This window comes from Diabrotica virgifera, chromosome 4 (assembly GCF_917563875.1).
Source record: "Diabrotica virgifera virgifera chromosome 4, PGI_DIABVI_V3a".
NCBI lineage: Eukaryota > Metazoa > Arthropoda > Insecta > Coleoptera > Chrysomelidae > Diabrotica > Diabrotica virgifera.
Genome location: NC_065446.1, coordinates 118990751 through 119018471, shown reverse-complemented (window position 1 = coordinate 119018471; position 27721 = coordinate 118990751). Strand labels below are relative to the sequence as shown.

General features: G+C 32.0%; 2 protein-coding genes across 3 annotated transcripts in view; one reads left to right on the top strand and one right to left on the bottom strand.

The window, feature by feature from the left end:
• LOC126883135 (acetyl-CoA carboxylase) overlaps positions 1 to 27721 on the top strand; it is a 465330-nt gene that overhangs the window by 44552 nt on the left and 393057 nt on the right. The gene's annotated exons all lie outside the window — the stretch shown is intronic.
• The window catches only part of LOC114343388 (uncharacterized), an 81927-nt gene continuing 76073 nt past the window's right edge, over positions 21868 to 27721 (bottom strand). For both annotated transcript variants that reach the window (XM_028294204.2, XM_028294205.2), the window contains exon 5: positions 21868 to 22229. In XM_028294204.2, the coding sequence (XP_028150005.2) occupies positions 21935 to 22229 (295 nt within the window). In that variant the 3' untranslated portion in view covers positions 21868 to 21934. The remainder of the gene's footprint in view (positions 22230 to 27721) is intronic.

The window sequence follows — 27721 nt, the reverse complement described above, 5'->3', positions numbered from 1 at the left end:
CGTCTTTTGACTTTGAAACTACAATATTTAGCATTTGACGAAGAAGAGCTGACATATAATAAAGTATAACTCGATTACTATTGTTCTTGAAGAAAATCGAGTTATTAGCAGAAAACTGATTAACTAACACTTTCAATAGCGAATAAATCGAAAACTATTAATTTTATCAAAAAAATGTATAGAACATTTTTTGCTTAGAATGAACCACCCCTATGGCAAAAGCACCTTTCGGCATCATATAGATTTTGATCCTTGCACTATCCACTGCTTATCCTCAAATTTTAAAGCAAATCTATCATCCATTCTGTAAAAATTGCGAGGTTTTGTCCTATTTTAAGCTTCATTACTTGGACTAACAGGTTGACCATCGACTGCGAATTTCAATTTCGGCAGATCATTAAAAATTATTTAAAATGTGTAATTGTTCTTGAACTATGTTTGGAACTAGTAAATGGTCGTGTACAAAGTGTTAGGAAAAACCCAAGACGGAAAAGCAATTATAAAGATTTTTCTTAAAAGTTTTAAGACATGTGTGCTACTAAAAAATGCAAAATTATTACTTCTTTAAAACACCCTATGTTATGATAGTCCTGGATTTCAGACAATAATGATCAAACAACAGAAATAAGGGCCAGGATAGAAATAGCAAGAAATACTTCTTTTTCTTCTTCTTCCTCTTTATAAGCAATTCTGCTTGTTCATTGGTGGATTGATACTCTATGGAAGGTTGTCACTCCATCTTTTGCGCGGTCGGCCGATACTTCTTCTACCGATTGGTGATTTATCTCTTGCTATTTTGACCACACGTGTCTCCTCCATTCTGGTTATGTGGTTGTTCCATTCTCTTTTTCTATTTAGTGTCCATTCGTTTATACACTGTACGTTACATTGTCTTCTGATATCTTCACTCCTCTTTCGATCTCGCAGTGTATTTCCTGTAATTCTTCTCAGTACTCTCATCTCTGCCGTTTCCAGTAGTCTTTATGTTGTGGCTGTATCGGGTCTTGTTTCTGATGCATATGTCATTATTGATCTTACACTGGCTTTATAAATTCTGGACTTCATCTCAGTGTTAATATGTCGGTTTCGCCATATAGTGTTATTAAGGCATCCTGCCAGTCTATTGGCTCTTTGTACTTGATTTCTCACTTCTTTGTCCAGGTCTACGTAACTTGACAATGTAATTCCAAGGTATTTTATTTCCATTACTTGTTCAATACTGATACCATCAATTTCTATTTTACATCTGATTGGTTCTTTACTGATTATTATTATTTTGGTTTTCTGAAATTAAATTGTCATATTGAATTCTTTTGCTCTTATGTTAAATCTGTGGACTAATCTTTGCAGACTATCTTCATCTTGGGCTATCAATATTGCGTCATCTGCTTAGCAGAGTATTTTTACTTCTGTGTTTCACATTCCTTTTGAGTTTATACAAAGGAATAGTTAGATCTCATTTAGATTACGCAGCCAATCTTTTAAACCCCTGCAGTAAAAGTTTGATGATGAGGTTGGAACAAGTACAGAATGTTGCCTTGAGAATCGTAACGGGTTGTCTACGTTCTACACCCATCTTAATATTGCAAGCAGAATGTTCAGTAACAACGTTACAAGTTAGAAGGGAGATACTAGCACATAAATATATACTCAAACAAATGCCGGAAAAAAACAATATCATAGTAAAGAGTCTAAATAAGCTAAACGAAGCAATAAATGCAAACAATAGATTCTGGAGGAACAAGGTCATACCAGATTACTCACTAGCATATACAAATATACTCAAAAAAACAAAAAACATAATTAGATATAAAATCAATCCTATATATGAGGTAGAAAGAAAAACTCTTCTATACCCCATTACAATTAAAAGTCTAGATATATATACGAAGCAAATATACGAAGCAAGTTTTCAATCCTAATAGCAAATAATTAATATTGAAAAATATCAAAAATCACTAAAAGATTTTTAAATTGAAAACTTACTGGTACATCCCCATGTATACGCCTCCAAGACTTCTACAATTTGCAAGTCATATGGATGCTGCAGTAAAGACGATAGGGAAGGAATTCTAAACCTTGCAATTCAAATCCCCCGTCTGCAGCCGGCTAGGAACTGAAAGATGCACCATAGATACTCTACTGAGTAATACGAAAATAAAATAATAAAAATGTGTACCATTTTTATTCGGCTGCAATACGAAGGAAAAACAATCTTACTTTTTAATTAGAATAAGGAGTGCAGCCAGTCCCTTTAACTGCAGTTTTCTGCTCTTATTGGAGCGTCATCAGAAGGAACGTAGGCACTGTTCTCCTTAATCCAATCAAATTGCATCGAAAGGTTTTCCCAAATATTGCAGCCAAAGTGATGGTAATGGGTGGCTAGCGCCATCTGGCCGTAAAAATACGAAGCAAGTTTTCAATCCTAATAGCAAATAATTAATATTGAAAAATATCAAAAATCACTAAAAGATTTTTAAATTGAAAACTTACTGGTACATCCCCATGTATACGCCTCCAAGACTTCTACAATTTGCAAGTCATATGGATGCTGCAGTAAAGACGATAGGGAAGGAATTCTAAACCTTGCAATTCAAATCCCCCGTCTGCAGCCGGCTAGGAACTGAAAGATGCACCATAGTTACTCTACTGAGTAATACGAAAATAAAATAATAAAAATGTGTACCATTTTTATTCGGCTGCAATACGAAGGAAAACAATCTTACTTTTTAATTAGAATAAGGAGTGCAGCCAGTCCCTTTAACTGCAGTTTTCTGCTCTTATTGGAGCGTCATCAGAAGGAACGTAGGCACTGTTCTCCTTAATCCAATCAAATTGCATCGAAAGGTTTTCCCAAATATTGCAGCCAAAGTGATGGTAATGGGTGGCTAGCGCCATCTGGCCGTAAAAATACGAAGCAAGTTTTCAATCCTAATAGCAAATAATTAATATTCAAAAATATCAAAAATCACTAAAAGATTTTTAAATTGAAAACTTACTGGTACATCCCCATGTATACGCCTCCAAGACTTCTACAATTTGCAAGTCATATGGATGCTGCAGTAAAGACGATAGGGAAGGAATTCTAAACCTTGCAATTCAAATCCCCCGTCTGCAGCCGGCTAGGAACTGAAAGATGCACCATAGTTACTCTACTGAGTAATACGAAAATAAAATAATAAAAATGTGTACCATTTTTATTCGATGACGCTCCAATAAGAGCAGAAAACTGCAGTTAAAGGGACTGGCTGCACTCCTTATTCTAATTAAAAAGTAAGATTGTTTTTCCTTCGTATTGCAGCCGAATAAAAATGGTACACATTTTTATTATTTTATTTTCGTATTACTCAGTAGAGTAACTATGGTGCATCTTTCAGTTCCTAGCCGGCTGCAGACGGGGGATTTGAATTGCAAGGTTTAGAATTCCTTCCCTATCGTCTTTACTGCAGCATCCATATGACTTGCAAATTGTAGAAGTCTTGGAGGCGTATACATGGGGATGTACCAGTAAGTTTTCAATTTAAAAATCTTTTAGTGATTTTTGATATTTTTCAATATTAATTATTTGCTATTAGGATTGAAAACTTGCTTCGTATTTTTACGGCCAGATGGCGCTAGCCACCCATTACCATCACTTTGGCTGCAATATTTGGGAAAACCTTTCGATGCAATTTGATTGGATTAAGGAGAACAGTGCCTACGTTCCTTCTGATGACGCTCCAATAAGAGCAGAAAACTGCAGTTAAAGGGACTGGCTGCACTCCTTATTCTAATTAAAAAGTAAGATTGTTTTTCCTTCGTATTGCAGCCGAATAAAAATGGTACACATTTTTATTATTTTAAAAGTCTAGAATTTGAAAAATATGAAATTGAATCGAACGAAAGGTTCATAGCTAAATATGGTGGAATATATAATAATCATACCCACGTATATACAGATGGATCAATAGACCCACAAACAAATCAATCGGGATTTGGAATTTACATCCCAAGCATCAATTATAAATATTCGTCACGACTCCATAACTACACACAAATCTGCACAACTGAAATAATAGCGGTATACAAAGCCATGTCGGTATGTATTGAAAAGGAAATCATGAAAGCAGTGATCTTTGTAGATTCAAAAAGTGCCTTATCCAAAATATCTAGTCACAAATGGGACCAAATGGATTATGTAACTATAATGACCAAAAAACTACTGGTAGATGCAAATAATATGGGATTTTCAATAGGATTAGAATGGGTACCGGGACATCAGGGGATTAAAGGCAACGAGGTGGCAGATAGCTTGGCCAATATTGGGAGAGAATTAAGAGTACCATATGATGTAAAAAACATCAGCACAGATATCTTTTGTGTTACAAAAAAGAACATCTTGACTCAATTTTACAATAACTGGTATTCCCAAATTAAAGGTAAATATCCGGACTATTATGGACTGCAGGATAGTTTCCCTATAAAACCTTGGTATAACAAATGTGGATATTTGGGTAGGAACAATATTACTAACCTTAATCGTTTACGAAGTGGACATTGCAAAACTCCTTGTTATCTCCACAAAATAGGCAAAACGGAAACACCGATATGCGAATGCGGTACTATGGGAACATTGGTACACATCATCTTTGAGTGCCCCATAAATAAACATAAAGATATGGATTTGTATCTAGAACTAATAAAAGCTGGAATAGACAGTCCAATATCTTTACAGAGCATTTTATATAAACCCTCGAATAAAGTTATTAAGATAATCAATAAATTTATCAAATTTTTTCAAGTAGATCTATAGAATTTTCAAAAAATAATAATAATAACAATAACAATAAATAAATACTTCAGAAAATACAGGAAATCTCCTAAAATGTCAAAAATTATATTTGTATCCTTAAAATCCTTAATCCTAACCGAAGGTAGCCAGCCCTAAACCTATGTGAAAATGTTTGGAAGCTACCCCCAAACGAGAAAAGTCTTAAGTTAACCTTAAATGTTGTAACACTTTTCCCCCTCTATCTACAGAAAAACAAGAAGAAGGACAAGGACCACATAGGACCAAAAAAAAAATAGATCTGAAGTTGACAGGACACCTGGTTGTGCATTGCCTTGAGCAAGACGCGCATAACCAATAACATGTACTGGGTAAATGATTAAAAAAAAATCGAAACCCAAAAAAAGGAAGAAGAAGTGTTTCACATTCTATATCTTCGTCTGTTGTTGACTTTTTTGATGATTTCATCCATGATTAAATTGAAGAGCATAGGACTCAATGAGTCTCCCTGTCTTATTCCGCTGTCTATATCTATAGGTTCTGAAAGTTGTCCATCTATTCTGATTTCTACTTTGTTGTTTTGGTAGATGTTTTCAATAGTTTTTATGATATCTAAAGGTCCTTTTTATTATACAAAAGATGTCATGTCAGATGTTATACAAAAGACAGAGTCTTACTCTGTCAAATGCTTTCTTCAAGTCAATAAAACATAGAAAGGCTGGTGTATTATACTCTAGTGATTTCTCAGTAATTTGCTTTATAACGAATATTGCATCTGTACACGATCTTCCAGTACGAAAACCCTGTTGTTCATCTGCTAAACTTATCCTCTGATTCATTAGGTCCTGTAAAATTTTAGTTGCAAGTTTTTTAATGTAGTATTTAACAAGTTGATGCCTCTGTAGTTTTCTGGCTGCTTTTTATCTCCTTTTTTGAATAGTTTGAGTTTGGCAGGCAAAGCGAGAGGTTGTGGGCGTGGGGCCGGTGTGTTTGGCGATAAGGTAAATTCGGAATCGAAACCTATCACAATAAAAACACCGGTTTTTAAAAGACTTATCGTTATCGATAATCGTTAAAGATAAAAAGTGTACTTGTGCGAAATAAAAAATAGACTTTAAACTGTACGTTCTTACGATGTCAGTTGGACAATTATAAAAACAAAATTTGACACCAAGTGTCGACATATGCAATTTAATGTGCAAAACTAAAGAAACGAGACTACAATTTGAATACAAAAATAAAATACTTACATGAAAACGACCAATTCGCCTTCCATATTGTAATACACTTAGAATTCTAATGTTCAACAATATGCTCATGCATAGGTAGTGGTTACATATTGTAGTTTCTATGACTCATAAGCAGTGGTACTTATTTTTATATTGACCATTAGCTCCGATGATGACAATTTTGTCGAAAGCGCTTAACAAAGGAAATAAAATACTACTTTTACACACTTTAATACATAATATATATCATACGAGTGATGTCATCCCTATTCGTGTGATGACGTAATCGATGATTTTTAAAATGAGAGTAGGGATCGTATGATAGCTCATTTTAAAGGTTACTGAATTTTGTATTCAGTAATGTAAATACTAATACAATTGTTTATATAGGGTGTCCAAATTTTTTTTCAATTAAATTAATTGACTCTACTTGACAAAAAAATTGACTAAAAGAAAAATGTATGTAATTTATTTAATTCAAAATACAATTTTACTGTTGTCACAATAGACAAAAATGTTTATATAATAAATAAACATTGTTTTTCGCTAAAATTCAATGTTTAAACCAGCTCCTGCCAACCACCTACCTCTTGGAAGTCTGAACATTTAATTTAAGCGAAAAGCAATGCTTATTTGTCAAATAATTTTTTTTCTATTTTCTGACAGCATTAGAATGTATTTTGAATTAAATAAATTAAATACATCCTTCTTTTTTTGTCAATTTAATTTAAAAAATATTTTTTGGATACTCTTTACAAATAAATATGTTAATATTTATATTACTAAATACAGAATTAAATAACCTCTCAAATGAGACATCGCGCGACCCTAGTCTCATTAAAAAAATCATCGACTACGTCATCACACCCATATGGATGACGCCCCTCGTATGATATATATATATATGCCAAAATATCAAAGTTTAAAAATAAAAATCGACCTGTTTCGGGATGTTTCTTTAAAGTCGCAGGTTTACGAAATAACGAATTTATTCCAAACATTTGCACCATACTGTATTTATATTAAATAACAATTATTGTTTTAATTAAATAAGAATTTACATATAGTATTTTTACTACAAAAACGTTATTACGTAGGTCAAAATTTTTGACGTAAGAGAACTGTCAAAACATTAGAATGTGACTTTTCATTATTAATTATTTATATGGGAAATAAGCCACAATTAAAATGAAAAAAATAATTTTATTAACGTTTCGACGCCCAAATCGGGTGCCGTTGTCAAAATACAAAATATTACTAAAATAAACTAAAGTGTTGTTGCTAAGCAAAAAAATTCTTCTAATAATTTATTTAATCTCACTCATTTATATTGGCAATTCAGATATATATTATACATTTTAAAGTAGAAGACTTTAAAATGATATTGCCAATATTTATGAGTTGCGTTCCTGGGACGACTTACTGAAAGATAGTTCATTCGATTACATGAAATTAACCCCAACTCAAGAATATCCGTCATAAAAAATTATAGCATGTGATATGTCTTTAAAAAGACAACCAAATGCAACGACAGTAAAATTCTCGCGTTAGAGACCTCATAGTAAATCACAAGGGAAAACCAGGAAAAACCTGTGATACTATCCCGACATCGTAAGTATTTGGTCTTACATTAATTTACTCTCAAAAAATAATACCAAATTCTGACTTGTAACATGTTTAAATTATAAATAATATTAATAATACTAGATATATAAGTAATACTAAAATATAAAATATGTACTAGCTCGATATTATTGACTTACTAATCTTGGTATTTTCTTTCTATTGACTTCCTCTTTCAGTATGGGTAACCACATCCTACTGCATTCTACCGAGGAATTTGCGACACAATTGGTTTCATTTAGCATAATTAGAGCCGCTTCTTTGATTTTTCTCTTTTTACTATCTGATTCTTTCAGGACTATACTTGAATCTCTCCACTGAACTCTATGTTCATTATCCCATGCGTGTTGACATATTTGAGATCTCTCAAATTCTCTATTTTTAATATAAGATTGATGTTCATTTATTCTAACGTCTAATGGTCTTGATGTCTCACCTAAATAAAATTGTTCGCATTCACAAGGTATTTTATAAATGCAATTCTTTGTTCTTTCTTGATCATTGTTAGGTTTAGTTTTAGATAGAATAGATCTCAATGTGTTTGTTGTTTTGAATGTTGTTGAAATGTTGAATTTATTTCCTATTGTTTTAAGTTTCTCGGATAGTCCTTTTATATATGGTATTGATATTTTCCTCGTATTATTTCTGGTGAATGTTGTAGGATCCCGTTCTAAGTTGTTCTGTTCCATTCGATCCAATCTTGACAATTCCTTATTTATAAACGATAAAGGATAATCATTTTTTAATAAAACAGATGTTAACAATTGTTTTTCTGCTAAAAAGGAATTTTCGTTTATAAAAAAGCCATGATTATAATAAACACACAATAATGAAAACTCACATTCTAATGTTTTGACAGTTCTCTTACGTCAAAAATTTTGACCTACGTAATAACGTTTTTGTAGTAAAAATACTATACCTAAATCGTCCATTGGATTGTCACTAGTATTCTCGTTGGTATCACATTCAAACGGTCGCCAAAAAGCCATATTTAATAAGTATTTACAACAACTTATTCCTACTGTATAACTTAAAACACAAGCCTACCTTTTGCAAAAAAAAAATTAAAAATATACGTGCGCTTACTGTCGCATTACGACGATACTGGTTATATCGCTGAGAAACCCGAGATCGCATTTTTTGCCAAATAACGATAAAGTCTTAGCGTAAGCACTTCCGAAGAATTTGACTAATTACACTTCAGCAATGCCCAATAAGATAAGTTAGACAGCAATATGTCACAGCTGCGTCCATCTGGATAATACCTGTAGTGATCAATTACAAAAATGTTTATATTTATTTCTATGCTCGTCGTAGAATCAATGACTGGACCCCAAAAATTCGTCTGTTCCAGTTGACATCGTATTAACTTTTATTAAAATTTAAAATTAATAATTAAAAGTACACAATACAAATGACATTTAATGTACTTATTAATTTGAAAACTAAAAAATAAAATACAATTTTAATATAAAAACAAAATAATTATAAGTATATCACGACGGACGACGACACTGTTTATTTGTGTTTATATTGCATGCCGGCTTTGAAAAATGAGAAGGCATTTTTGAGAGGTAACGATATGCTTTAAGCCTAAGTATATCCGAAAAATTTGACCAATTTCATTTCAGTATTGTCCAATAAGATGCGTTAGAAAGTAATAAGCCACACCAGTTTCCATGTGGACAATGTACGGGGAATGATCAATTACAAAAATGTTTATCTTACACATTACACATTATAAATCTCTATGCTCGCGTAGAATTATTGACCGGACCCCCAAAATTCTCTGGTCCAATTCAGATCGTATGAACAGATTAATATTTATGTTAGAGTGCTGACGATAACATCTACTAATTTAATTTAAAATGGCCAGTGGCGGAACAATTCGAAAGGAAACCAATAGAAGGAACGAATATAGTAGCGACGAAGAATCGAATATAAAGGGGATGAATTGTATTTTGAAAAGAGTAATATGACGAGACGAACACCGAATAAAAGCAACGATACAAATGAAGAGATGATAAAAATGATGCGGGAAGTTATGTGGAAAAATGATGAAATGATGGCAGAATTAAGAACCATACGGAAAGACCAAAAGGAAACGATGGAATATATTAAAGAGCTAAGAGAAAACAACAAAAAATTGGAAGAAGGTTTGAAAATGGCAAACAAAAGAATAGAACAATTGGAAAAAGATAGACGGAGAAATAATATAGTATTAAAGGGCCTAACACTGGATCCTAACGACAGAAAACCAGTAAAGGAGTCAGTAGAACACTTCATAGGAAGAAATCTGAAATTACAGGTCAAACTTAGAGCAGCGGTGAAGATCGGAGACCAAATTTTTGTAGCAGAAATGGAAAACCTAACGGATAAGCTAAGTGTACTAAAAAACAAAGGAAAACTTAAGAATCTACAGGGACAAAAGGTGTATATAGAATCAGATTTAACAAGAAAGGAAAGGGAAATACAAGCAAAAATTAGGAAAATGGCAAAAGAAGAAAAAGACAAAGGTAATACTACGAAGATAGGATATATGAAACTGGAGATTAATGGGAAGGAGTGGAAATGGGACCATAATAATGAGAAAATTATACAAATTCACAGAAACATCGGGGAAAGGACTCCAAAAAAGTAATAGAAAATAATGAGACCGGACACACAACAATGGCGACCAAGGCAATGAATGGGAAAAGCGATAGGGAAAAAGATGATGCACAGGTAAACAAGGATGAAAATAAAAAGAAGGGGAAAGCTAGATTGCAGAAAAAAGGAGAGATAAAAATGGGAACACGGAATGTGAGAAGCATCAACGGAAAAGAGGAAGAACTGGTAGAAGAAATGATAAAACAAAAAATAGAAATACTAGGAATAACGGAAACGAAGATGAAAGGAAAAGATCTTAAGAAAATACACAAAGGATATTGGTTACTTTGGGTAGGAGCGGATACAAAAGAGAGAGCAAAAGAAGGAGCCGGGATAATAATTGCACCGAATAGACTACAACACGTTATAGAAGAAACATATGTTAACCAGAGAATATTATCGGTGAAAATAAAACTGATGGACGAAGAAATATGGACAATAATAACAGCCTACGGAGTAAATGAAGATGCAAGAAAGGAAGAGAAAGATAAATTTTTCGAGGAGCTCCAAATGCAAATTGATAATGGGGAAGAAAACATAATTGTAATGGGAGATCTAAACGGTAGAGTCGGAAACAACAACAGCGGAATAGAGGAGTGCATGGGAAAAGAAGGAGAAGAAATACTAAACAGAAATGGTGAAATAATAATAGAAATATGTATGGAGAACAAACTAGTTATAACAAATACAAAGTTTAAACACAGGGAAGTACACAAATACACGAGAGTACAAGACAGCAGAAACGAAAAATCAATCATAGATTACTTTTTGGTAAGCAGCAACAAATGGAAAAGAGTACAGGATACGAAAGTGAAAAGAGGCTCAGAGATTGGCAGTGACCACTATCTACTAATAATGAGAATTAGAACAACAGAAGAAAAAGAAGAAAAGAGAAGAAAGGTAGTAAACGAAAAAAATAAAAAGTTACAAATTAAAAGAGGAAAGATATAAGAAGAAATTCCAAGAAAAATTAGATAATACTCTGAAAGGTAGGGCAAAAAATACAAATATAGAAGAAAAATGGGAATATCTAAAAACCAGCATAATCAAAGCAGCTGAGGAAACTTGTGGGAAAGCAAAAATAGCAAATACTAACATGAGGAGAACGGAATGGTGGACGGAAGAAATACGAGAGAAAATAAAGAACAAAAAAGAAAAATGGAAGAGATATTTAAGTACAAAACACCCGGAAGATTACGAGGCATATAAAGAAAAAAGGAAAGAGGTTAAAATAGCGGTGAAAGCAGGAAAGGAAAGGTCATGGGAGAGATTTGGACAAAAAATGACAAAAAATTATAGGGAAAACCAAAAACTCTTCTACGGCGCATTAAAACAACTCAGACAAAAGAAAGCGCACACGATGCCGAATATAAAAGACAAGAATGGAAACGTACTAACAGAAGAAAAACAAATAATGGAAAGATGGAGAGAACATTTCAAAGAGCTAACTCATGCAGACACGGACAACATAGGGGAGATACAAGAAAGGAATGAAGAACAACAAGTGGAATCCATAACAAGAGAGGAATTAGAGAAAGCAATAGAAAGAGTAAAATTGGGCAAAGCACCAGGTAAGGATCATATCACCCCGGAAATGATAAAATTCATGGGGACAGAGGGAATGGATAGCATGAAAGAACTAATGGATATCATAAATAGAGCAGAATTACCAAAGGACTGGAAGAAAGACATTATACTACCAATACACAAAAAAGAAGACAAGAGAAACTGTAATAATTACCGAGGTATCACCATTTAATAATTGTGAAGAAGATTAACAAATAACAATTGTTCATTTTTATCATCGCGTAACTCTTTTGTCGCTTCGGATCTGAGTCACTCATTTTTACTTATGTACAATTCTAATAATTTGGTACGTTAAAATGTGAATTCACCAATCACAAGCACATGGAAAACTAATTCCATCACGATTGGTGTAATGCAGACACGGCTGGCGCTACGCTTTTTAGTAGATACTTCTGGTCAGTAGTAGGTACTTCTGTTGTGTAGTAAGTTCTTCTCAACAAACGCACCTACTTTTATGTAAAATAAAATGCTACAAAGTAGTGATAGTCCAGAGAAATAAGACTTTTTTCGTGACACATCCCCCTCCAGGGCGAAACCAAATTTTTTGAGTAGTATGGACATCTATATTAATAACCTATATGTTTCCTGCAGCCGATTTTGATGATATACATAGTTATAAACAAATGAAGATAAAAAACGCTAAATTTTCGCTTTTTTCGTCTATTATTAAAAAGTGAAGCATTTTAAACAAATTTGAGAGTAAGAAGCTGATAAATCATATAAAAAACTTTAATATGGCGTTCGCTACATATTTCTATCCTTATTTGTTGCTTAGAAAATTTCAAAATAAGTCATAAATTTTGAGATTTTATAAATGTTCATAACTTATGTAAAAATTAAGTCAGAACTTTCTTATTACAAGGAATGCTGAGACATCTGGTGCTTAAATTATATTCTAAATTTCAAAGCAATTGGTCAAATAGTTTAAAAGTTATTTAATTTGTTTATCCCAAATTAATATTTTTTGCAACACTATAAGTCAGAAAACGATGAGGTTACAGTAATACTTTGGACAGTTTATGAAAGAAGAAGATTTGTGCTATTAACTTAATTTTAAAAGAATGACAAAAAATTATTTTAAATAGTGTACAATTATTTTGCAAAAACATGTCGATTTTTTGCTTATAAACAATTAGAATAACTTTTTAACCGTTACCCGTAGAAAAATTATTTTTTCATATTTAAAAAGACTGAATTTTTATATACATTCAGAAAGAAAAACAATTGTCCTAGGACAATTAGGAACAAAGTTAACCCCCTTCTATTTTTAATTCACAGCAGCTTTGTTTATAACAATTAAGAAATAAAATTAGCCGCATTTGAAAGAAAATACTTCAAAGTTTTAATGTACCAAGTATACAAAAGATTTCCTTTCAAGGAAATCGTCCACAAAGCTTAAAAATATGGCCCTTAAAATTTGCCGGCGTTGAAACTTTGGATAGCGACGAGAGGGGGGAAGGAGCTGTTAACTGTATCTCTGGTTCTCGATTATTTATTTCGTTGTTTCTTTTTTTAATTTGTATGTACTTTTTACGTACATTACGAATATGCGTTATTTAAATAAACTAATTGTTATATACACCATCAAATTTGTTTAAACAATTTTTTTTCAATTTTTTAAATAATATTTGATGTAACCTTTATTGTAAAACGTACACATTAGTTATACAGAGCGTAACAAAAATACAGGTCATAAATTAAATCACATATTCTGGGACCAAAAATAGATCGATTGGACCTAACTTACCTTAATACAAATGTGCACATAAAAAAGTTATAGCCCTTTGAATTTACAAAATGAAAATCGATTTTTTCCAATACATCGAAAACTATTAGAGATTTTTTATTGAAAATGGACATGTATCATTCTTATGACAGGAAAATCGTAAAGAAAAATTATAGTGAAATTTGTGCATCCCATAAAAATTTTATGGGGGTTTTGTTCCTTTACATCCCCCAAATGTTTGTGTACGTTCCAATTAAACTATTACTGCGGTACCATTAGTTAAACACAATGTTTCTAAAACTTTTTTGTCTCTTAGTATTTTTTCGATAAGGCACCTTTTATCAAGATGTGGCTTCTTTTTAATATGGTTCAAAATATACCTAAAAATGTAAATTATAAATAAATTTTCATACGATTACCAAGTCTCCATAATCGTACTTAACCATATACAAATATGTGGTGGATTTGACTAATATTCAAAATTTCTCAATAAAAACTGACTTTTCGAAAAAGTACTGAGAGGCAAAAAACTTTTAAAAACATTGTGTTTAATTAACAGTACCACAATAATATTTAATTGGAACGTACACAAAAGTTTGGGGGGTTTAAAGGAACAAAACCCCCATACAATTTTTATGAGGTGTCAAAATTTTACTATATTTTTTTTTGTAAGTTGCTCCTGCCATAAAAATACCACATGTCTATTTTCAATAAAAAAATCTCTAGAAATTTTCGATATATTGGACTTCGATTGGACTTTCGATATCGAATTATTACTAAGTTTAATAAAAAACTATGTAAAATTATATTATTCATAAATATTTATGTTTTGTAATTAAAATTACTTCAAATATTATTAAAAAAAATTGAAAAAAAATTGTTTAAACAAATTTGATGGTGTATATAACAATTAATTTATTTAAATAATGCATACTCGTATTGTACGCAAAAATTACATACAAATTAAAAAAAGAAACGTCGAAATCCATAGGCGAGAACAAGAGATACAGCTAACAGTTCCTTCCCCCTTCTCATCGATCTCCCAAGTTTCAAGGCCGGCCGATTTTAAGGGTCACATTTTGAAGCTTTGTGGACGATTTGTTTGAAAGTATATATTTTTTATATTTGGTACAATAAAACTCTCAAGTATGTTCTTTCAAATGTGACTGATTTGACTTCGTAATTGTTATAAAGAAAGCTGCTGTGAATTAAAAAAGGGGGGGGCAACTTCGTCCCTAATTGCCCTAGGACAATTTTTTCTTTTTTAAATTTGTATAAAAATTCAGTCTTTCTAAATATGAAAAAATAATTTTTCTACGGGTAATGGTTAAAAAGTTATTTTAATTGTTTATAAGCAAAAAATCGACATGTTCTTGCAAAATAATTTTGCGATACTTAGAATTATTTTTTGTAATTTTTTTTAATTAAGTCATTAGCATAAATCTTCTTCTTTTATAAAGTATCCAAAGTGTTACTGTAACTTTATCATTTTCTGACTTAGTGTTGCAAAAAAAATGAATTTGGGATAAACAAATTAAATAACTTTTAAACTATTTGACCAATTATTATGAAATTTAGTGTATGATTTAATACCTAGAAGTCCCAGCATTCCGTGTAATAACAAGGTTCTAAATTAATTTTTACATAAGTTATGAATATTTATAAAAACTCAAAATTTATGAATTATATTGCAATTTTCTAAGCAACCAATAAGGATAAACATATTCAGCGGACGCTATATTAAAGTTTTTTATATGATTTATGAGTTTCTTCTTCCAAATTTGTTTAAAATGCTTAGTCTTTTGGCAATAGACGAAAAAAGCAAAAATATAGCGTTTTTTGATCTTCATTTGTTTATAACTATGTATATCATCAAAATCGGCTGCAGGAAACATATAAGTTATTATTATAGATGTCCACACTACTCAAAAAATTTGGTTTCGGCCTGGAGGGGGTTGTGTCACCAACATGATATTTTTTTCCTTATTTCTCTGAACTATGACTATTTGCTGAAGCAATAGCATCTACTACGTTTTATGCATTCCGCCCATTTTCTTGAGTGAATTATTAAATGTTGGCTTCATATTTTAATAAAGATGATTTTAAGATTTTATAATTAAAGGCTTCGCTTTTTACGGAGAGTTTTAACGCTTTTTTTTTCTCGAAGAAAAATAATAAAATGATACTTTCGGCTTCTTTTCCTAAGTGACTTCTCTATTGAGGTTGGCGGTCAATATGGCAAATTTCTCTCTATTCTGGGCTTGATGAATTAAGTCATTTCCTGTTGTGTGGGTCCAATCTCTGATGTTTCGGAGCCAAGATTTTTTCTTTCTTCTTTAACCCCTTTTACCTTCGATCTTGCCATTTAATATTACCTGGAGCTGCTCAAATTCCCTATGGCGCATTATGTGTCCTAGATATGACGTCTATCTAATTTTGATAGTATTGACCAGATGAGGACGTGTGTTTATTATTCTCAGTAATTTTTCATTCGTGGTTCTGCTGGCCCAGCTTATTCTTAACATTCAGCGGTTCATCACATTTCGAATAAATTCAATTTGTTAACGTCATACTGTTTTAATGTTCAGGTCGCGCAACCATATAGTAATAGAGACCACACATTCACACATAACACTTTAGTGTTCTCAATCTTATTGTGGCTGATAGCTTGGGGTTACAGAGCATTTTACGCATGTTCATGAAACCAGACCTTGCTATTTCAATGCGCCTTATGATTTCTTTTCAGTGGTCTAGTTGAGTATTTAGCTCTCTGCCCAGGTATATGAAGCTTTGGGAACTCTGAAGAATGACTTTAACAGCCTGTTACTTTCTTCTGATAATATGTTCATCCATATCTTAAGTTGGTCTTCTGTTTCCGCTAATAAACTTTTTTTCTTTTTCGACTATTTGTATAGTATATAAATAATGGTAACCACTAATAAATACATTATTAATGAAAAAATAATCGTATCATTTATACAAGTAAAGGTTATCCAAGAACATTCAAAAACTGAACGAAACCGAAATAGCCATCTCTACCTTTCTAATGACAATGTCACTGCCAACCTAATGTTTACATCTGCAGTTTCCATACCAGTGAGAATTTTACTACACGTAATTTGCCGTGTAAAGACAGAAAAAGTAGGGATAGATGTAAAATATTTGTGAATTATGTACCCATAGCCTTATGGTAGGGGAGCCCAAGCGGGGATTTTTGCAGTTACTCGAGCGCGTCAGATTATCATATGGGGACAAACCTGGTACCCTGCAGATGTAGGTACCTCTACCATATATTGGCTCTTAACACAGGGGAGTTCGTTAAGGGGGGCCCGAAAAAAAAATCTATCCTTCAAAAAATTCGAAATTGTCAGATTAAGATAAGGTAAGTTAAGTACATGCAAAAGAGTGTATATTTCAAAAATCTGACGATTTGAGCCGGGCGTAAGGAAATGGGCGAGTCCCAAAGTTTCACAAGAAAAAAGCGAATATTTCGCGAAATGAACGAAAGATCGAAAAACTAAAAAATGTGTGCTCAATATTTTTTAAAAATCTATAGAATGATACCAAACACGACTTCCCACGGAGAGGGGTGGGGGTAAATTTAATATTATAAATACGAATCCCGCGATATTTCGCGAAATGAACATCAGATCGAAAAACTGTAAAATACACTTATTTAATATTTTTACAAAATCTATCGAATGGCACCAAACAAGACTCCCCACGGAGGTGGGGTGGGGGTTACTTTAAAATCTTAAATAGGAGCCCCCATTTTTTATAGCAGATTTGGATTCCTTACGAAAAAATAAGTAACTTTTATTCGAAACATTTTTTCGAATTATGCATAGACGGCGTTATAATCGGAAAAAACGATTGTTGGAAATGGAAAATTAAATTAAAAATGGCAAGCGCCCACTAAAATGGAAAATGTTACTTAACTTTTTTTGGTTTTAGGACCTGCTCTTCACAACCTAAGAGGTCTCCAAAGCGCTCGAGTGACTGCACATTTAGCATACTTTGCTCCCCTACCATTAATATAAAAGCTCTTTTCGTATAGATTATAGATTATAATTCCAGCAGCCGATGGAAATTGAATGAACAGTTTAGCAACAATTAAATTGTTAATTAAAAATTTACGGTCGCTATAATATCCACAATAATTATGGTACCTACATAAGAATAACTATGATTTTTGTATAAAAAGACACTGTACCTATCTAATGTACTTTACAGAATTGAAATTGAACTATTTAAGCGGCCTCAGAAATATTTTAAAATTATAAACAATTTTTTGACTTATAAACAAATAGAATATCTCGGGAAATATTAAATTAAATTAATTCATGAAAACGGTACTAGAAAAAAAAGCGGTAGGACGCTTCTTTTAAAAGAAAAAACGTTTAATTGTAATTTGTGGTTCCTGAGATACAAACGGTTAAAGTTGACCTGCATTTACGGCAAAGATATAAACAATAGGATCATATTTTTTGAACCATCACCTTTTTATTTTTGTCCTCTTTCTCCACACCAATTTTCATATCTTTAAAATACTCATAACATATATTATTATAATAAAAACTATCGATATTACTAGTGAAAATTGCAAAAAATAACAAAGTTCCAATCAAAAATTAGGTTGGAGAAAATGTAATGTCAAAGTTCAAAATCGGTACACGTTAAAAAAATGCATTTTCTCGGCTTCCCATGGAGCAATTTTCACATACACCTTTTCCAAAAAAATTGTGTATGTATGAGGTCTGTAGACCTAGTAGAAGCAGCGTTTTAGCTAATGAAAAGCAACGAAATCGAATATTTCAATGTGAAATAACCCAGAAACGAAGCATCCTTCGGGGAAAATTCATTAAAGTGTTTAAAAAAAGGTTTATTTTTGTTTTTTAAAAAAACTTCTAACATTAAAAGTAACTGATTATGCTCAAAATATTGTTGGTCCCTTTTATTTTTTGGTAAAAAAAAATCGCGAAAATCACCCCCTAATTAACATCACAAATAAATTTTATCATTACCACTTGACAACTTACTTTGCTTATGTATTATTTATATGATCTGTAAGTTTCATCGGTTCAAAGTGCTTATTTTTGAAAAAGCTGTAGTTAAAATGGCTTGAACGAGTAACTAATCACGAGTTTAGGCAAATTTTGAATAGCCATAGCATAACCAATTTTTGTCTAACAAAAAAACAAAAAATCAAAATTATTCCGAAAAGCAAAACGAACATTTTATTACTCTTTGTGATTTTTGGTATTATTAATAATTTTTAAGTTAATTCCATAAAAAATTCTATTTTTTTCAAAATAAAAAAAAATGTTTTTTTTTAAACCCAATTTTTTTCAAAAATGAGCACTTTGAACCAATGAAACTTATAGATAATATAAACAATACATAAGTTAAGTAACTTGTGAAGCAGTAACGATTAATTTTATTTGGAAAGTCAATTAGTGGGTGATTTTCGCGATTTTTTAGCAAAAAATAAAAAAGACCAGCAATATTTTGAGCGTAACTCACTTACTTTTAATGTTAGAAGCGTTTTTAAAAAACAAAATAAAACCTTTTTTAAACACTTTAAAAAAGTTGTAATGAATTTTCCCCGAAAACAGCTCCGTTTTTGGGAGATTAATTAAAAAAATTAATTAATAAAACAATATTCTTAGCAAAAACTATATATTTTTGCTAAGAATATTGTTTTCGCTAAAATACTTACTTTTTTGATTTATCTGCGAAAAACCGTCCAAAAACATGTGTTTTTTTGTTAACCTTCCGATGACCAACCTTTTTTTGTTACACGGATGACCAAAGGGGGTAAAAATGACCCCAGGTCAAAAATGTCAAAAATGACAATTAACAAAAAAAGGAAGTTTTTTTTATGGCATGGACTTTTTGTCATTCAGCCAGTCACAACATGAGTATTAGTGTCATGTGTAGTGTGTATGTTGAGTAAGTGTCTTGTTACTTTGCAAAGTCGACGTCATTAGCGTAAAACTACTTGGATTTACACATAATAGACGGTATTTTACTAAGCATCAACTTCAGAATATATTTTTTATTCGTAAAATAATTTTTTTTGTTATTTCAAAATATGAGGATGTCTAGAATGATATTAAAGTCAAATAAAAAAATAATGAGTTAAAAATTGAAAATACTTTTGAATTTATTAAAGAAAAACATACGCTGGGGTCCAAATTTCCCCCGTTTGGTCATCCGAAGGTTAAGATAAGGTAAGTTAAATACCGGGTGTCCACTTATATTTTCCCCCATTTTAACTGCCTATAACTTCAAAACGGCTCAAGATAGAAATATGCGGTTTTCGCTGAAATGGATTAAACTTTTTATATCGCTTTCAAATACGAAAACAAAATGGCGGATTTTTGAAAAAAACTTTGTTGATTTTTTTTTTAATGGAACACCCAGTATATTTTTTTGTAAGTTGAAAGAAAGGTCCTTTACCTATCCAGCGATATAAAGTTTTTCAAAATTGGTTGTCAAATCACTGAGTAATTAATTTTTAAAATGAGAGGTGCAACATGGATATCACATAACATAATATCAATTTATGTGATTTCCACATTGCATCTCTCATTTTAAAAATTAATTGCTCAGTCATTTGACAACCGATTTTAAAAAATTTTTTTTTATGTTAGTAGTATTTTGTATTTTGACAACGGCACCCGATTTGGGCGTCGAAACGTTAATACAAAATCATTTTTTAATAATATTGTGGCTTATTTCCCATTATAAATAGTTAAAATTAAAAATTTTTATATCGCTGGATAGGTAAATAAACGTTTTTTCAAGTTTTTAGGTAAATGACCATTTTTTATAACGCTTTTAAATAAAAAATGGCGGATTTTTGAAAAAAAAAACGTTGTTGACTTTTTTTTTAAACACCCAGTATACTTTTTGTAACTTGAAAAAATGGTCATTTAGGTACCTATCCAGCGATATAAAAAATTTTAAAATCGGTTGTCAAATGACTGAGCAATTAATTTTTAAAATGAGAGATGCAATGTGGAAATCACATAACATAATATCAATTTTTGCTTAATCATGTTATTTAGGTATGCGATATCCACGTTGCACCTCTCATTTTAAAAATTAATTACTCAGTGAGTTGACAACCGATTTTGAAAAACTTTATATTGCCGGATAGGTGAATGACCTTTCTTTCAATTTACAGAAAAATATACTGGGTGTTCCATTAGAAAAAGTCAACAACGTTTTTTTCAAAAATCCGCCAATTTTTTTTGAAAGCGATATACAAAATTTAATCCATTCAAACAAAACTTTTGCTAAAATAAAACATTTCGGCGAAAACCGCATATTTCTATCTTGAGCCGTTTAGAAGTTATAGGCAGTTAAAATGGGGGAAAATATAAGTGGACACCCGGTACATGCAAAACAGTGTATATTTAAAAAATCTGACGATTTGAGCGGGGCGTAAGGAAATGGGTGAGTCCCAAAGTTTCACGAGAAATAAAGCGAATATTTCGCGAAATGAATGACAGATCGAAAAACTAAAAAATATGTGTTCAATATTTTTCAAAAATCTATCGAATGATACCAAATACGGCTTCCCATGGTCAGGGGTCGAGGGTAAATTTAAAATTTTAAATAGGAATCCCGCGATATTTCGTGAAATGAACATCAGATAGAAAAACTGAAAAATACACTTACTCAATACTTTTGAAAAATCTATCGAATGGCACCAAACACGACTCCCCACCGAGGTGGGGTTGGGGGTTACTTTAAAATCTTAAATGGGAGCCCCCATTTTTTAATGCAGATTTGGATTCCTTACGAATTGTGGATAGATGGCGCTAGAATCTAAAAAACGATTGTTGGAAATGGAAAATTAAATTAAAAATGGAAAGTCCCCACTAAAATGGAAAACTTTAATTAACTTTTTTTGGTTTTAGAACCTACTCTTCACAACCCAATAGGTCCCCATAACACTCGAGTGACTGCACATTTAGCATACTTTGCTCCCCTACCATAAGGTAAGTTAAGTACATGCAGAACAGTGTATATTTCACAAATCTGACGGTTTGAGCGGGGCGTAAGGAAGTGGGTGAGCCACAAAGTTTTACAAGAAAAAAGCAAATGTTTCGAGAAATAAACGTCAGGTCGAGAAACTAAAAAAATATGTGTTTAATATTTTTTTAAAATCTATCGAATGATACCAAACACTCGAATTAAGATTTAAATACGCAAATCTCTTATGAATAATATAGGAAGCTATTAATTTTTATGTATACTGGGTTTCACAAAAGTTTTAATCGAAAAAAAATTTAATTTTTTTAGATTGTTACAATATATATTAAAGTTCAATTGTACATTTCATTTCTTTTCAATTGGCTCCTTTAAAAACCGCTCTACCTTCTTCTGCGCCTCCTTGTTTCGAATCTCTTGTTGTTTTTTAGCCAAAATCATGGGATTACGGTTGGCATATTCGTGAGAATCACTAGATCGGTCTTTTGTAGAAGATCTGCTGCCACCATTTTTCGACGAGAATCTTCTGTTGTAAGAGTCCAGCGTGTAGAGTTCTTTATTGATCAGCATATCGACTCTGTGCTTACTGTTCGTTTTGAGAGGATAATCTTCTATATTGGGTACGACGCTGGATTTCTTCACTCTTAAAAAAGTATATTAATAACTTATTGAACTATTTTTTGAGCCTGTTAAAATAGGCAAAATGTCCTCACCCGAGGAATTCAGTTTTTTTTCATTTTTTACGTTCTATTTAATTAAAAAATAAGACAGCTCAGCTTAATTTTAACAGTTACCATCCCTTCCCCTACCACCAAAAGCATCATTTTTCGTTTTTTTGTTTTAGGTGGGATACAATAATTTCAAAATATTCACACACTGAATGTATAGTTTCGTATAACCACCTTCAAAAATCCGAAAAACTTGTTTTTTTTAGGGGGATTTTGGGGATTTTTTTCCATTTTATAGACTTACAACATTTTATAGACTTAGAACAAAATAGATCAAGGTTTTTAGGAACTATATAATATACAGGGTGTCCCAGACTAATTTAGCCACGCTATTTCTGTTAAACGAATAGAGATTTTCGAATGGGACAAAAAGTGATATATTCTACTTGTAATATACTTTAATATGGCGTACAAAAAAATCATCCCTTAAATATTCATCCCTTAGTTACAACCCCTAACTTTAATTTTTTAATAGCACCCTGTATATTTTTTTATAGTTTTGGATGTGGTCTTTTATCGTCTATTCAATACATTTTTTGAAAATAAAATCGGTTTGTAAATAACCAAGAAACTATCAGTTTATTTTTGTTAATTGTGTGTCCCAGACTAATTTATCCAGGCTATATTTCTTAAACGAATAGAGATTTTCGAATGGGACAAAAACTGATCTATTCCATTTGTAATACACTTTCATATGGCGTAGAAAAAATTCATCCCCTAAATATACATCCCTAACTTACAGGGTGCTATTAAAAGAAAGTAAAGTTAGGGGTTGTAACTAAGGGATGAATATTTAGGGGATAATTTTTTTCTACGCCATATTAAAGTGTATTACAAATGGAATAGATCAGTTTTTGTCCCATTCGAAAATCTCTATTCGTTTAAGAAATATAGCCTGGATAAATTAGTCTGGGACACATAATTAACAAAACTAAACTGATATTTTTTTGGTTATTTACGAACCGATTTTATTTTCAAAAAATGTGTTGAATAGACGATAGAAGACCACATCCAAAACTATAAAAAAATATATAGGATGCTATTAAAAAAATTAAATTTAGGGGTTGTAACTAAGGGATGAATATTTAGGGGATGATTTTTTCTACGCCATATTAAAGTGTATTACAAGTAGAATAGACCACTTTTTGTCCCATTCGAAAATCTCTATTCGTTTAAGAGATATAGCGTGGCTAAATTAGTCTGGGACACCCTGTATACAGTGAGGACGTTTGAGTTGGAATAAATTCATTATCTCGAGAAGGAACAACTTTGTAGAGAAATCCTGAGACAGGTCAATTTTTTTTTTAAATTATGACTTTTTGGCGTATATATCATGCTAGTGACGTCATCCATCTGGTCATGATGACGTACTCGATGATTTTTTTAAATAAGAGTAGGGGCCGTGTGGTATCTCATTTAAAAGGTTATTTAATTCTCTATTCAGTAAAATAAATGTTAACATAATTATTTATACAGGGTGTCCAAAATTTTGTTTTTAATTAAATTAAGGCCCGTATTCATAGTCGAGACTCAAGTCAGAGTCGATGCTTAAGGTCGACCTTGAAAAAATGTGTATACAAATTTGTATAAGAATTTGTTCAAGGTCGGACTTGAGCATCGACTCTGACTTGAGTCTCGACTATGAATACGGGGCTAAATGAGACAAAAAGAAGAATGTATGTAATTCATTTATATCAAAATACATTTGAGTGCTGCCAGAAAACAGAAAGAAATTTTTATTTGAGAAATAAACATTGTTTTTCGCTTAAATTCAATGTTAAAACTGCCGAGCTCTCGGCAGTTTGAACATTGAATTTAAGCGAAAAGCAATGTTTATTTGTGAAATAAACATTATGACCCGTTTTTCTGACAGCAGTAAAATGTATTTTGAATTAAATAAATTGCTTAATTCTTCTTTTTGTGTAAATTAATTTAATAAAAAAAAATCTTTATAATTATGTTAATGTTTATATTACTAAATAGAGAAATAAATAACCTTTCAAAAAAAAAGAATGTGTGTGTACTTTGTACGCACGTAAGAAGTTATACTTCTATTATATGATTTCTTAAAAATAAATATACTTTAAACAGTTTATTTTAATTTTTTTTAACATCAAACTAATTTTGTGCTTACCGCTTTCAAAAAAATAAAAAAAAAGTATAGGATTGCTCCGGACTCGAACTCAAGACCTCTCGATCTCTGGCCGAATGCTATACCAAATACGCTACGAGGACTGTGTCTGTATCGGTTCAGACGTACCTAATGACAGTTCACGGTAACAAACAGACAAGGTGAAGTATAATAAATATACAATAAAATGTTTTAATAATACTCATCTTACTCCTGAGGAAGACAAATCCAAAGACACAAAAAATATAATAAATATATTTACTAAGAACACTAATATATTCACGCCTTTTCTTGCACTGATATATTTATATCCTTCGTCTAATTTACTAACCGTTGCCCGTCATCCGCGTCATAGCCTGTGACGTCGCATGATACCAACACGAAATATTTGGCGGTAGGTGTGTTCTTTTTTAGAATCATTTTTCCGAGTACACTAGAATTACAGCCACTAGACATATTTTATTATATACGCGTAGAAATAATTGAAGATTTCTATTAATGTTAACCTAAAGAAATACACAATAATATGTTTCATTTAATTTGTATAAATGGATTATAAAGCGTTTTTACGAAGCACATTTGTTCGGAACACACTGTAACTGTAATTGAATGAAGGTGACATTTTAGAATAAATTGGTAACATTTATTTGACAGTTGCGGTGATGACACTTGATATTTGTTTATATTCTTTACTATAAGTATCTGTTCTATTATATTTACTGTTTTTATTATTTACTTTACTATAAAAAGATCCTCTACTCTACTATCAAAATATAAATTTCACCTAATTTTATCACGACTTGGAATAATCGAGGTATCTGACAACTTTTTTAGTTGTTATTGTAGACATATACAAAGAAACCTATCGGCTTCTTCCAAGAGTTCGGAGCCGTTTTTTAATAATTAAACAATGCAGTGCAAAAGCTCTTGCATTGCAAATCTTAAATGATTATAACTTAATTCTGGTTCTCTATTTCTTAAGTTTTTATTTATTTACATTGAATATTAATTTGTTTTGTTGTATAATCCACGTTTACAATAATTATGTGATTATGTGACTGTACATAACTTGAAAGATTTAGCAACTAAATGCCATACTGTCTGTGTGCGCATGCGCGCAGAATTATGAAATTTTACACTCAATCGCGCCTAAATAAGTATAACTTCAATAAGCTACGTGGGTGGTCCGATAAGTACTTAGCCTCTCCGCCCGATGGAGCCACTGTCGCAAGAGAAATCTACCATCGTGTAATAAATTATTGTAGACGGCCTATGTCAAAATATCGTAGTTTTGTTTTGACCGCGTGTAGAAGCTAGCGTGTCTGGGAATTTCAGAAAAATGAAAAACAACAATACCTGCCGGGGATTCGATTCTAGTTTTTGCAAGGGAAATCCCGCAGCGAAATCAAAAAGCGCTTGAATTCTGTAAACGGTGACTCTGATCCTTCGATGGAAGTCGTCAAAAATTGGTTTAATAAGTTTCAACGTGGTAGCACGTCGGTTTTTGATAAGTCACTTCCAGGTGCCCCAAAAACGGCTACCAGTGAGGATAATGTGAAAAAATCCACGATCTCGTATTGGTAGACCACTCACTGAAGGTGTGTGAGATAGATGAGACAGTGGCTGCTCGTGACCTCAGTATACGGGTAGGCGACACATATAGTGTATAATATAATATGTACATACCTAAATAGGTACAGGGTGTTTGGTAAAGAATGAACCTTACATTCCTGAGCTTAAAATTTGTCGATTTAAGGTAACATACCTTAGTACCAAAGTTGATAATAACCGAAATACAGGGTGTCAAACTTAAACTTTTATTTTATTTATTCTTGAATATTTCCTGACAGACTTGGGATAGATAACAACACGAAATTTGGTAAGCGGGGGTTTTTTGGGATGAGAAATCTAAATTTGCCACCAAAAATGATGTTTTGCCCAGAGGGCGCTACATACGTCTTTCAGCGCCCATTTAATACGTTCAGTTTTTTTATCTCCAACTCCACCTACTCTTTGAATCAACGTTTTTATTCTCATATTTTTACTTAAAAAAGGTATCACATTCATCTCGTTAAGCTTAACTGTTTTCGAGATAAACGCATTTTAAGCCTGCGATACAACATAATTTTTGCATATCATTGTAGTTAGACCCGAAAAATAAACTTGAAACCATTATAATTGTGCCAGTTCTCATATTTATGTAATTGCATCGCAAATTCCATTAGAAGAAATTGGAGATACATTTTTGTAAATTTTTACGATTTTAAGTTATTTTTCAGGTGTAACTACAATGATATTATGCAAAAAATTATGTTGCCTCGCAGATTTAAAATGCGTTTATCTCGAAAACGGTTCAGTTTAGCGAGATGAATGTCGTATATGTACCTTTTTTCAGTAAAAATATTAACAGAATAAAATTTTTGATTTAAAAAGTATGTAGGGTGGGTAATAAAAAAATTGAACCTATTAAATGAGCGCTGAAAGGCGTATGTGGCGCCCTCTGGATAATACATCATTTTTGGTGACGAATTTAGATTTCTTTTCCCAAAAAATCCCCGTTTACCAAGTGTTGTGTTATTATCTCATGTCTGTTCGTAAATATTCAAGAATAAATAAAATAAAAGTTTAACTTTGACACCCTGTATTTCGGTTATTATCAACTTTCGTACTAAGGTAAGTTAGCTTAAATCGACATATTTTAACCTCAGGAATCTAGGGTTAGCTATGGCCCATTTTTTACCAAACACCCTGTATACAGTGTGTCGCATTTAAGATGGACCCTTATATTTGGGCTATCAAAATAAATACAGATTTGAAATTTTGCAGTCATTCATTTTGATGGTTTACATTTTTTAAGATCCTCAACTGAAATTTAAATTTTAAACGCGGCCTACTGCGAATTCACAAACAGGATGAATTTTCAATATTCTGTTTCGCGTTAGAGATATGGCAAAAAGTTATTTGGAAAAATTGTTAGAAATATTATTCTAACCCCGCATACCAAATTTCATGACAAAATTCGAACTTTTCGTTTTTTTCAGAATTGGTAGTCAGGATCCTAAAACATGCAATTGGCAGTCCCGAGATGCAGCTCGGCACAACCAATGTCAAAGGCGCAAACAAATCTAGCCTACCTATAGCCCGAAAATATTTGAAATGCTGCCACCAGACCACGGCCAGGCAAGCGACACAGCGCTGTGCCAGAGGCTGTGCTTAGCGTAAAGAGTGAGACAAAATGCGAATTCTGGCTAATTAAGAGCCTGCCCTAGGGTAGAG